The sequence below is a fragment of the Miscanthus floridulus genome, chromosome 7, assembly GCF_019320115.1.
Source record: "Miscanthus floridulus cultivar M001 chromosome 7, ASM1932011v1, whole genome shotgun sequence".
NCBI lineage: Eukaryota > Viridiplantae > Streptophyta > Magnoliopsida > Poales > Poaceae > Miscanthus > Miscanthus floridulus.
Window position 1 is genome coordinate 110116914 of NC_089586.1, and position 13065 is coordinate 110129978.

The 13065-nt window shown below is 43.0% G+C and overlaps 2 protein-coding genes across 2 annotated transcripts; one reads left to right on the forward strand and one right to left on the reverse strand.

Moving 5' to 3' along the window:
• Positions 1 to 959: 959 nt before the first annotated feature.
• LOC136467541 (lipid phosphate phosphatase epsilon 1, chloroplastic-like) lies at positions 960 to 3731 on the forward strand. The gene is made up of 4 exons (XM_066466289.1): positions 960 to 1531; positions 2116 to 2341; positions 2697 to 2770; positions 2941 to 3731. The coding sequence occupies exons 1-4, from the start codon at positions 1244 to 1246 to the stop codon at positions 3163 to 3165; spliced, it is 813 nt and encodes a 270-aa protein (XP_066322386.1). The 5' UTR covers positions 960 to 1243; the 3' UTR covers positions 3166 to 3731.
• Positions 3732 to 6163: 2432 nt separating this feature from the next.
• On the reverse strand, positions 6164 to 10457 carry LOC136467540 (uncharacterized). The gene is made up of 4 exons (XM_066466288.1): positions 10290 to 10457; positions 8905 to 9725; positions 7583 to 8011; positions 6164 to 6623 (listed from the first exon to the last, which is right to left on the reverse strand). Exons 2-4 carry the CDS (start codon positions 9662 to 9664, stop codon positions 6460 to 6462), a joined length of 1353 nt encoding a protein of 450 aa, XP_066322385.1. The 5' UTR covers positions 9665 to 9725; positions 10290 to 10457; the 3' UTR covers positions 6164 to 6459.
• Between the last annotated feature and the right edge of the window lie 2608 nt (positions 10458 to 13065).

The following is a 13065-nucleotide window of genomic DNA, read 5'->3' on the forward strand; positions in this document are numbered from 1 at the left end:
ACCCGACATTGAGCCAAACCCAATTAATTCCAATAAAAATAGCTAGCTCTTTATTATTAGCACAAGCACTACGTAACAAATTATGCACCTCAGTTGAAACATACGGGGCATATTTGCTGGTATTGGTCATGTTCCGCAATACTACTTTAGCAGTACTTTTCAGCGAACGAACAATGTTTTCGTCTCACAACAAATTAGCATAAGCTAAATTTCAGCGAAACGAACAGGGCCAATAATAAAAGCGGTCTTCCCTTCCATCTCTCACTCTCTGGTCTATCTCGTCTGTCTGCCCCTCACTCCGTCGTCCATTCCTACTCTCTGCCTCATTCGTCCGTCTCCTACTTCTCAGTCGTCCATCACTCACCCTTCTCACTTTGAATTTTCTGTTCGGCTGGTCTATAAACCGCTTGTGCTGATTTGTACGGCTAATTTGTTGAGAAAGAAAAATAATATACCGTAACTGATAAACCGGCTTATAAGCCGGCTTACAATGGCAGCCGAACAGAGAAGCTACAAAACCTTCGTTGTTGTCGCGGTGCGCATGCGAGCGCGGGTCACGCCTTCCCTCTTTCTTAAACTTACAACATATGCACATACTAGCCACCTCATCCGATGAGTCAATCTCTTATTAATTTTCTAGACGAGATTAATCATTTATAGCATTAGTATTTATTACGAGCATTAGACTTTATTCAATTTAATGTTAGAGAGAAGGTTAATTAAATTCAACTAATTATTATGCATACCGTTGCAGTAACTTTCAGTGACCATTAGACAAGACCGATGGCCTCGCTCATGTGCGAGTATAGTACTTTGGAGACCTTGTCCATACGCTAAAACTGAAAGAACCACAAACGCACCTGCTAAAGCCGCAGCTGCTGCAGCTGCCTACAGCTGTTCACTCGTCGGCGAGTACTATAGCATGAACTAGAAGCCGTGCAGCCGCAGCCGCTTAATCTTCGAAGGCCTCGCCCACCACGACCAAACACCCCGCTTGCTTGTCGCGCCCTCCGTTCTCCCAGCTTCTCTCCTCCAGACGACTAGTCATCCACGGGCCACGGCCATTTTCTATCCTGTCAACGTCAACCACATCGGGGCAACCCACCAAAGACCACCGCAACGGCGCAATCCATCCAAACCCCGGCAACTCCCTAATTCCCTCTCCCGGAGTCATCGAGATGCTCTCTTCCTCCTTTAGTTCAGCTCCCGCCGCGCTGTCTCGCGGGTCACCGCTCCAAGAACCATGCCCTGCCTATTGCTTCTAGCTCCACCGCCTCGCCCCTGTCTAATCGACTCGGTGAGTCGGCCACCACTTCCCAAATATCGGTTCTTCCTGCCCCGGACCCGGAGGCGGCCAAGTCCGTGGCTTGGCGTGCGGATGGCGGAGATGATCAGGGTTGGGAGCGGCGGGGAACCGCCCGAGGTTGGGGTTTCCATGGAGAGTGACCCGCTTGTGGGAGGGGACGCGCCGTCCCGCACGAGGTGGGAAGCGAGCCGGTGGGCGCCCGTGGAAGCTGCGCTGAATCGGATGGTTAGTGTTTCTTGGCATGATGCTGTAGGTGTTCATGATAAAGATTCTGAGAACCAAATTTGTTTTGCTGCAGTGTTATATACTAGTAACTGTAAAAAGATCTTATCTTTAAACTTAGTAAACTTTATAACTTGCTAGCCAAGCTGAACAAAGGTTGCATAGAACCAAAAAGAGAATCGCATAGTAGACTTTATATACTAAATGAAGCTCCAGGATATTCTGATTCCTCGATCTATAGGGAGTGTACATTGCTTTATTGTTCTGATCAACATCAATCTGTCTTCGTATAGGTGTCTAGTCGGGCAGTGAATTCTACTTTTATGAGCTGAACGGTTCTCATATGGACCTTCTTCGTTGACATGTAGAATCATTAATCTGATTAAATGCCCTGATTTGTAAAGTTGCATGCTTATTGTCAGGGATAAAATTATGGATGCCCAAACTTCCTTCTGACTGCTGAGTTTCAGTCAGAGTCAACCATTACAATATTTGAAAAATGACCTTTTCACTAGAACTTGAGCTCAGCTTTGCGATATTACTTGGAATTCTGGCAACTCTACTGAAATCGTAATATTGTGCACCAGAGTAAATGGCTGGTGTCTGGTTCTTTTGCTTTTGCAGCTATTTGGAAGCATGATGCTGAAATTATGTGGTTTTTGCTGGGTGCGGTTGGCAACTCTCTGCTTTCAATGGTTCTTAAAAAGATGCTAAACCATGAAAGACCTGCACCAGCTCTGCGGTCTGATCCTGGGATGCCATCGTCCCATGCACAATCCATATTCTATGCTGCGACCATCCTAGCTCTTTCATGTAAGAACATCAGAAAGACTCTAGTATTCAATTATACTTTGATCATAACACAGCATGACAATACATTCTCCTGTTAACACTAAACGCATAAAGGCTGGTTAGAGCTACTTACCTGGTTTAAGTGTGTTGCTAACAATAATACTATTTTCTTGTCGGTTTGCTATGTGGCTCTTCATTGCTGATAAACAAAATGAACAAAACTAAATTATATATAATATGCTTATTTTATGCTCTACAATTTTATGATAAAATTAGGAGGAACAAAACTTTCACTCTAAAACATGGACACAAATCAAACACACTTTTCTCCAGTTTAGCACAATGTTTGATTAATTAATTTCATTTTCCAATGCAGTGTACTATGGGCTTGGGACAAATTTTCTGACCATGATTCTTGGGCCTGCAACTCTGTCGGTGGCCGCCTATCTGGTAAGAATAGTGCCCGACTAAGTTTAACTCCGTTGGTCAAGTCAAGTGTTTCTTGGAAGCTCCAAGCCTCCAACATGTTCGATAATATCCTGAATGTTGAGCTTCTCGTATCAGTAGGCACTAGTTTTAAGTTTTGGCTGCAATCTAACTCTGGTCTTATTCACGTGCAGTCTTGGGTACGAGTGTCTCAGCGCCTTCATACACTAAACCAGGTCACTGTGGGAGCTGTTGTAGGATCTGCCTTCGGTGCTCTATGGTTTGTGCTCTGGCATTCGCTTGTGCAGGAGGCTTTTGCTTCTTCTCTGCTTGTCAGGATTGCAGTCATCGTTGGATCATCATCATTTTGTGTTAGCTTTGTCATCTACATGATTCGTCACTGGCTCAAGGATGAGTAATGTATTTCGTAGCTGCAATGGGAGATCGACTGATAGGCACGATGCATTTGGATGATTGAATCCGTTCTGATTCTTATCAGAATCGATTGAAATGGTGGCAAACGGGTTTTGAGCGGAGCGATTCAGGAGTGAAACGATTCTCCTTTCCTTCAGAAACTCTAGGAACGGGGAAAAGCTAGTTTCACACCGATTCGTGATAGTCACACGTCTCCTGTCTCACTAGCAATTGTATTTCTTCCAGTTAATCATTTTTAAGTACAATAAATTAGAAATGGGTTGTATTTAAGTTGTTCTAAGCCCCCAAAACGTTCTGATTTTTTAAGAATATTTTTATTTATATGATTTTTTATGAAGATTTTTTTTATTGAATCAGAATCTAGTCTACTAGCCAAACAATCTCACCAAATGATTCTAATTGATCATTAGAAATGTTTCTTGAGAGAACCCACGTCCGAAACGTTTCTATACCAAGTTCGAAGCCCACTGAACACGCATTGCAAATTCAGTTCTGAATTAGAATTCTTTTTATTTAACACTGAAGGGAAGTTAAACGCATGGATTCTGGTGATAGCAAATAATTAGCCTCTTGGTTTCCTTCTTTTGCATATATTTTAGTGCCTTTTAGTTAGTATATGACTTAACAGTCAACAATCTTTGCTTCCATGCTATTCTGAGTTATAAAAAAAACATCAATCACATATTCACATGAGAAAAAGGGTGTTCGGTTTGAGGAATGATTTTACTCCTTGCTTTTTTTTCTTTGTTCTGTGAAATGAAATGGATTGATCCATCGTCACAAATAACATTATAAATAGTGTGTGCATGTTTGTTATGCAAATGATGCTTCCTTTGGATTGCATTGACACTAAGGAATCAAACCATTCTAGATGAATTGATATTAAGAAACCAAACTATTATAGATGAGATGGTGCATCATGAGTCTATTCCTCAAATTAGGTGAAATAATGATTGGTTTTCATTCCTCATACTAGCACTAATTATTAGTTTGTGAGGAATGATGTGATGATGAATCAATCCGTTGCATTCCACAAACCAAATAAAAAAGTGAGTGAAAAGATCATGGTCTAACTCATTCTTTAAACTATTCCTCCTTAAACTAAACACCCTACGAATGTTTCAATGTAGATGCAAGTGTTTCAAGGTAGATGCAAGAATTAACAGTATACTAGCCGGAACCCCCGGGCGTTGCCGCGGGCTAGAGTTCTTGAGCATTGGAAATAGAGCAACCTGAAAGCACATATATATATGCACAGTAGACTATGAAATTAAGCATAGTAACATGGAACCACCTTTTTTTGGCTTCTCATTAAATTTCATTTAGCAGAAGATAGCATGGGTAAGTTTTAAATTTATACAATTAGCAGCGGTGAAATAATTTGGATTGAACAAAAGGCATTAAGCTATCTGATTGGTCAAGGAATGTTATGATATTACCATGAAGCCATCTCTATATCATGTACTCGATATTCGCCAAGCGCATTAAGATCATGCAAGATCTATATCTGCATAAGAAAAAGATGATAAGACTTTATTGTTGCAGCACATAGCCAATTCCCATTGAACAAAGAAGGCAGGTGAAGAATTTTGTTATTGAGGTGGTAGTTACATATACAGTTGACATGTACCAAGCCTGTTCCAATAAAAAAACAACGGGAAAGCAGCAGGCATCACAATATAGGAATATTGCTTATCATATCAGATATTCAAGAGCAATCTGAAAAAATACACATCTTACTATGTAATTAAAAGTAGAGTTATCTTGAAATCGCATATAACTTTAGCTAGATTACAGCCAATTCATATTGTTGTTGCGCAGAAGACATCAAGGTTCTTTAGTTTTGAATCTTTGAATCTGCAATTAGCAGTAATGAAGTAACTGATACTGCACTGTGAGGCTGACCAACGCATGAGCAGGGCAGGGTACTAACCTTGGTTGTTTTGTATCATCACATTGTCCCAAGGCATAGTAAGTGTTGTATCGAAACATCGCCAAGCTTGTGGTAGTCAGCTTTTGCAGCGAATCCACGTGCTGAAACAATTTAAATGTAGAATTAAACAATTTGATCCCCTCTGAAAGTTAGACCAAGGAACTGTATACCTGTTCCTTTGGGCAATAGAGAAATCATAGTTAACTGTAATGTAATGTTGAGAATAATGTAAGCGAGTGCTATCTGTCATGTCACTTAAGAATAACAGATCTATCTGATAGAATGCATAAAGAAAAAGGCACATCAACTGGTTTATTATTTTCACTTGGGCTATGAGGGCCTTGTCACTTGGAGTGGATAAAAATTGCTATCATTTCGGACAGGACAGACCAATTGGACAACTGAAGAAAATTGCACATCCTTATAAAATAACCCAAATGATGAAGTGCAACTACAACTGGTTGAAAGAGCACTTCCAAAATAGTGAAGACTCAAGTTCAAATTTTGAAAGTGCATTGGTATGTCAACACATGGAGATGATCAAGTGGCTTGGAACGGAAACATAAGCAGACCATTGTAGGCGTAAATCTGTTGTTTGTTAAATATGACACGTATCTTGTTGTGTTCCAAAAGATGTAGCTGCTCTATGGTTCCTACGTGTTTCAGCAGCAGCAGCTAACTCTGGCCGTGGCGAATCTACTACGAAAAAAAGAATGCAAATTGGTGTTTGTCAGTATTAGTATTAGTATAGGATAGATGCGTGCTATTTGTGCCCAGCAACGTTATTTCCATGTACAGTGACAGTTCCTACTAAACATAAATATATAAAATTTAAAGAGCAATGAAAACAGAATGTGTCAATTTTGTTGCCCAGGACAACACGGCATTTAGTTGCTCTTTGTCATAGCCACAAAGGGTTAAGATAGCCCTCGGCTACAGAACCACACTTAATGCAATTACAAGCGCACAGAACTAAGAAAGTAAGCTTATCTCTTATCTCTTTGTTTGTAAACAGAAAAAAAAAAAGGATGAACAGAACAAAACTGCGGTTGACAAAATCAACTCCTCTTGAGTGGGGTCGGTGGGCATGGATTACTAACCATATCCACATTCCTTGTATTATTTGCTCAACCATGAACCATCTATGCAGAGATTTACGGTGATTGGAATGGAGCCAGTCCTGAACGGAGATGGCCCATCCAACATTTTTACAGACAAAGCAACAGATGAAGATTGTAGCGATCATGGCCGATCACCAAAAGAGAACTTATACAACCTTTTTTCCCACTAGGAGTATAGTTAGAGCTTTGTTAGGCTTCTGAAATGAGATGTCTTCATCCTAGCTCTAGTCGCTGGCGGTACTATTTGAATCTGCACTAGCCTGGGGCTGCGATGATGGTAGATAAGACCAGACAATGGCTGTGGCACCAAGGGTGACTGCAAGCCCAACTGAACCCCAGAACCACTTCTGTCGCTTCTTACGCTCCTTGCCTTGTTGCCTTGACATCTCTGCAAACCACAAGGAAAAACATGCAAGCGTTAATATGCTGGAAAACAAAAGTACACAGTACTAAAAAAACTATCAATATATCATATATTAAATGTTTCTCAAACAATTCGGCCAACATTTTTCACTCAAGTGCAAGGCAGGCAGCCAACACTAGTATGATTAAACCAACCCTTGTTAAATGCCGATTGATACACATCGATGTCAATAAGTGGATGAGTGTAGTGCATACGTAGCCTTAATTCTACCCCATCCATCCCAAATTATAAGTCATTCCAAATTTTTTGGAGAGTCAAAGCATCTCAAGTTTGACCAAATTTATATAACAAAATAATAACATTTATGATATCAGATAAATATCATTAGATTTTTCATTAATTATATTTTCATATTATACCTATTTGATGTCATAAATCTTTGTAATTCTCTCTATAATTTTGGTAAAACTTGAGATGCTTTGACTCTCCAAGAAAGTTGGAATGACTTATAATTTGAAACGGAGGGAATACTATGTTACACAAAGTCATTTAGCTCGACATAAATTAAGAGAGTATAGGAGGAATACTGCCAAGACAACAAACATATTTCATGTTAGTTAGAACCTAGAAAACAGATATAATATCTTTTGCATATCCAGTATAGAATGTCTGTAAGCTTTCTGCATCCAGCTCCCACAGATGTTCACCTCTCATATAATTTATCGAACACCTGAAAACTATATACAATCAGCAGTGTTCTAAAAGAACAAAGAGAGGAAGGGAGGGCACCACCTAGGACTTAGGTGCCGACTAGGAGGATTTTGTGCCCATGATTTTGTTTACGGGCTGCTGGACTACCTTAGAATATATATAAGCCCTTCATAGGGGTGTCACCGTTTCAAATAGTATTAATCAAGGTCATCTTCTGTACAAAAATTACCACTGAACTAAATATAGCTAACTGCAATGGAGAAAGTATTTACCGATAGCTTCTTGGTTTCTTTGGGACATTTCCCTGTTGGCAGCTTCATAGTACTGGACCCTATCCGACAGCCTTGCAATCTCAAAGTTCTTTGCTGCAATCACGGTTTCCATCTCTGATTCAACTTCAGTACGGGCAAAACCCTGGGCAATAGCAGCAGCTACAAGTTGTGAAACAGTTATTTGCTGGCACAACTCAGCTCCAGGATCCACGCTTGAATCATCAGTATCCTCAGCTATACTTGGAGATGGAAGTGATAAGGCAACACGTGATAGGTGGTGACGCAGCTTCTTCCATTCCTTCTGCCAGATCTCAAGTGCTTCTTCTGCTTGCTTCCTCCTCTCAATTTCCATCAACAGACTTAGCCTCATTTCACGGAGGTCATCATCCATGGCTCGTGAAGATCGAGTTCCACCATCACTTGATATTTCTGAGGTTTGACAAATAACATTGAAGTTAGCACAAAAGCACCATAGCAACCACTAGTTCTGAATACATCGAGGCATCCAGAAATTTCCATAGTAAAATGGGCAATTTTCCCAGTAAAATAGAAAAGATTAGCAGAAATTATCTCCATGCAACATTCAATGTATCCTAAACAGTTCCATCATTTGGGGTAAAAGACCTTAGCTCATGGTGATTAGTCATTACAACGCAATAAATGATTGCAGAGTATAACATGATTGAAGAGAACATAGATTCAACCAAATAAAGATGACTGAGGAAAATCAAAACAATGGCACCTGTAAAAAATCAAACCCTAACAGGGCTAAAGGCATAACTGGGAGAGACTACACATACTCCACATTTCTAGTTCTAGCCTGAAACTAACTCATATCGTGGAAAATCATATGTAGGATGACTTTTGCATACCTCTAACAACATCAAAAATTTCTATGAGCATTATTGTTGCACATTAAAAATATCGGAAGCAGAAAACTTAGGACTGGAGAAATTGTCAATCTGCCAAAAGGGTAAACTCCTAAGATCATTCTACTTTAAAAACACTATAGCCAAACTTACAAGAAGCAGAACATGATGAATCTTACATCTTAGGAGACCAACGACCAGGGTATTTTCTCATACAGTTGGTCCTAAGTTTGTACCCAAACCCTTTCAGCAGCTTTTTAATAGATATGGTATATGGTATTGCTATAGTGAATTAGAAATAGTCTGCAAAGAATATCTGCAGGAAGCATCTTGCAAATAACATTAGACTCACTAGAACGTTTATTTTCAATGTTGTTTTAACAGTCTTATACCATGGAAACCTGGTAGAGATACAGATAACTGACAAACAAAGTGTAACAAACTGATTGGTACCTTCAAATGCATCATAGAATTCAGCACCAGGTGTGCCAACAGAGGCCCCAAGAGGGGAACTGGGCTTCCACCACCGCTCTTGCATACCAGCATCATCAGCTTCAGTATTGCTAGCCAGACTCATCGAATCCTGAAGTTCAAGGAATGTGTCACTGTCATCATTTTTTGGTGCCCCGCCAAGCAAAGGCCTTCCAACATTAACAGGCTTCACCAGTGCTTCAAGATTTCCACGCTGAAACTCAAACTCAGGCTGCTCCTGCTCATTTTTGGCTGACACAGATCCCTTGCCCTTCAGTAGCATTTCATTTTTTCCATTGATGGGAGCCTCTTCCACACCACTGTCACCTTCAGCTTGACAATTCCCTGATTGCTGAAACGCAAACTCAGGCTCCTGCACTGCAGTGGGTTCACCCCCTTTGGGCAAAGAAGGCAGCATCACTGGGAGCTTCGGCTGGCTGCCCTCACTTCCAACATCACCCTGAGAGAAGGTCCTGGCAAGGGAGGCCCCCCGCCTCTTATGGTTGATGATGTACGGCGACCAGGTTCCGGGGAACGAGGAAGGTGAGTCAGGCAGGGTGGTGCTCTTAGGCGTGGCATAGAGTGATGCCGGCGACGTCTGCGTCCTGACAGGAGCCACCGGCACAGGTGTGGCCTTGTCCCGAGGCGAGGGCGGCGGCTTGGGCGTGGCTTTCTGGACTTGCGCAGGCGACCCCGCCTCAAGTAAGGGATCCAGCACGGCGTAGTGCGTGATGGTCGGCATGGGGATGCAGCTGCAGGAGGGGAATCAATGACGGCTGCACCTCCCTGGCATCAAGGAGGACCTGAATCAAAATTGGCATGATAAATTCGACGTCAGAATCGATCAAAATCCTGCTCACGATTGGGGGATTCAGATCCAAAATATTCGGCAGCATTTCAAGCGGAACACGTATCCTTCCTTTAGAAAAGCCTCTGGCATGAGAATTTGAGATGGTGATATGCACACAGCACACGAATCATTCCCCGAAAAAAAAAGGAGAAAACGCTCAATATTCCCCACCCTGTGATTACATATTTACATACCAACACGAAATCGCGCGAAGGAACGCACGAACCCTGTGATTACTCGTGTCAAATCCGACAGCTCCGTTGCAAAATTTGACAAAAAAAAAACCCCGACCACCCCAACCACGCGTAAGAGAGGAAACACCCAAATCCGCCTCACTGACGACCCAACACCAGATGAGGCGAGACCGTCGCCCGTAGCCCCAAAAAACAGCCGCGCAGCACCCTGGCAGCCGAACGAATTGAACCCCAACCCCCACCCCTTCACCTTCAGCGCGAGATCCCTCACCCGGCACTGACGTCGAAGGGCGATAAGATTGGATCGAGGTTGCAGCACTCACCTGGCAGGGTCCGGGTCCCGGAGGCGCGGCGCCTCCACCGAGAAGATGGGAAACCCTAGCGGAGGCAGCTGCGCTCCACCTCCTTCCCTTGGCGGATTGGCGTTGAGGAAGAGAAGAAGGCGTTGGCCTTTTTCTGTGTTTCCTTTCCCACGGTCGCAGCAGCGACGGTCGCGCGTTTGTATTCGAATTTATGGGACCGGGCAGAATAGAAGTAAGCGGCGCGAGGACGAGGGAGAGACGAGCCTCGCTGGCCCCAGGTGGCGGGCGGGGCTGACTTTTGCGGGGCCCACATGTTAGAGAGTGGACGAAGAGAAGAAGCTGTGGTCTTGAGAAGCGCGGTTGCGCTGGCTGACTACTTAGCGTGTCATATCAGCGAAAATAGCAAATACATAGATGCCTCATCGTTTCGTGTGGTAAATATATAATTGGTCATATAAAACTGGCAAACAGAGAAGTGTCATCCGTAACGATGACACAAACTTAAAAATCCCATGCGCAAGGCAACAAACAAGCTGGGAGGCAGAGGATGAGGGGAAGGGAAGGTTTGCGAATTTTACTGCAGGGTTTTATTATCTGAGCGTGTTTAGTTCGAGGAAGTTGGAATTTTGGGTTACTGTAGTACTTTTCGTTTTTATTTGGCAATTAGTGTTCAAACATGGACTAATTAGGCTCAAAACGTTCGTCTCGTAATTTCCCACCAAACTGTGCAATTAGTTTTTTCGTCTACATTTAATGCTACATGCACGGGGCGCAAACATTCGATGGGATAGGTACTGTAGCACTTTTTGGGATTTTGGGGTGTAACTGAACACACGCTCTGCTTTATTTATTAGCGGCCTTCTATTAGGCTATCTCTGACAATAACATCCAAAATACAAGACACACTCGTCTTTTGGGTAGCGTTACAGGCAAAAGGTTCCATACCTATTCGGCATCTTCTCCAACAATGGCCCCGTTCGGCTGGCAGAATTTTGGCTGAAACTGACTGATTGTGTGAGAGAGAAACACTGTTTGGCTGGATGGATGAATAGTGCCGTGTGAGGGGAAACCAGCCGGCTGGCTGGTTTCTTAAGACCAGCGAACAACCCCAATAAGACTTAAAAGAGAATCTTTTCTGTAAATGGGTTTTCAGGATAGAGGATGTCTATATTTAGATTATGCCTCTAATGTAACCCAAAATACTCTATTGAAGGTTAGGATGAGTTCGCCGTCGGAGACCGGCCCCGTTTAGATTCAAAAAATTTTGGATTTTGACTCACTGTAGCATTTCGTTTGTATTTGGTAATTAGTGTCTAATTATGGACTAATTAGGTTTAAAAGTTTCGTCTCACGATTTCTCACCCAACTGTACAATTAATTTTTTTTCGTCTACATTTAGTACTCCATATATGTACCGTAAGATTTGATGTAACGGATACCACACAAAATTTTTTAAATCTAAACATGGCCTTACTGCATAGAGGAGCCGAGGCGGAGGGTGGAGAACACGAAAGGAAAGGCTGCGATTCTGCGAATCAGAGAAAGCTTGCCGCAGCGACGCACCCAATCCCTTGCGTATCTTCCACGGCGCGGTCGGGGGGGCCGCGGTTGTCAGCCGCGGATGGGTAGGCAGATGGGGGCGCTGGCGCGGCGGATCCCCTCCCCTGTTCTTGGAGGAAAAGAAAGGCGTGTGCCATGTGGATGACAGGATGCGACTGCCTGAACGGTGGCCTGGCTCACTGGTGGTTTGGTGGGGTACCCGTACACGGCACGAGCGCGATGGCGGGGGTCAGATGGATTTGAGATTCGTGCTCGGTTGGCGCGGCTTCGGGCTGCGGATGGACGGACCCGGTCGGGGCTGGGTGGTGGTGCGTGGGCAACAGGCGACAGGCGAGGGAGCTGGAGCTGGAGCTGCAGGGGTTGTTGGGGTGTTCGGTTCGGCTCGCGTCGCGCCCCGCGTGGGCGCTGGCAGAGAGGGCCCGGGTTCTATCTGACCACGTGACGCGCGCGCTGGCGCACGCGGGTGCGGCAGGGCTCGTGGATGCTTCTGACCTTTCCGGACCCGTCGTGCGCCCTCCAGTCGCTGTTTTCTGTTGGTCCATGGATGATGATGCAACTGATACGCGATCGGCGAATTTCAACGCAAGGAACCGGTCAGCGGTCATCAGTCAGCACCAGACGAAATTCTTGCAACAAGTTACAGGTCCTCTTGGCTTTTCTCATCATGTCTGATCTAAAATTAAGAAAATGATAACGGGAGAGGGTGTCTTGGTCTTCCGGATAAAGAAAGAGGAAATATAATATGATTCGAAAAATCAACCATAAAATAAAGTAACACGGGCTTTGTTTCGTCATATTCACCATGGGAAGGAGAGAAGAGTGAGCCCTGTTTGTTTAAACTACTTTAACGATACTTTTCAGCGAATGAACAATATTTTTCTCTCACAATAAATCTACATAATTATCAGCATAAACCAAATTTCAACGAAACAAACATGAAAATCGAAATAGTTCTCGATATATTGTTTTTTTCTCCAGCAATTTCTTCATATCTTGTGTGTGCTTTAGATGATGATTATTTTTGAAGATCTAATTAAAAAAAATTAGAGTGCTTTTCATTAAATCTTGATTCCTGACAATTAGGAACCACATAAAGACACTCAGTCTGGTTGCTTATTGGTTTTAGTCAGGTTTTATTAGTCATGATATAGTGTTTTTTCTCTCATAATAAACCAACACCAGCCAGGCTTATCAGCCTAGAAATCAACCAGGGACCTGACTTCTAGAGTTCTCTTAT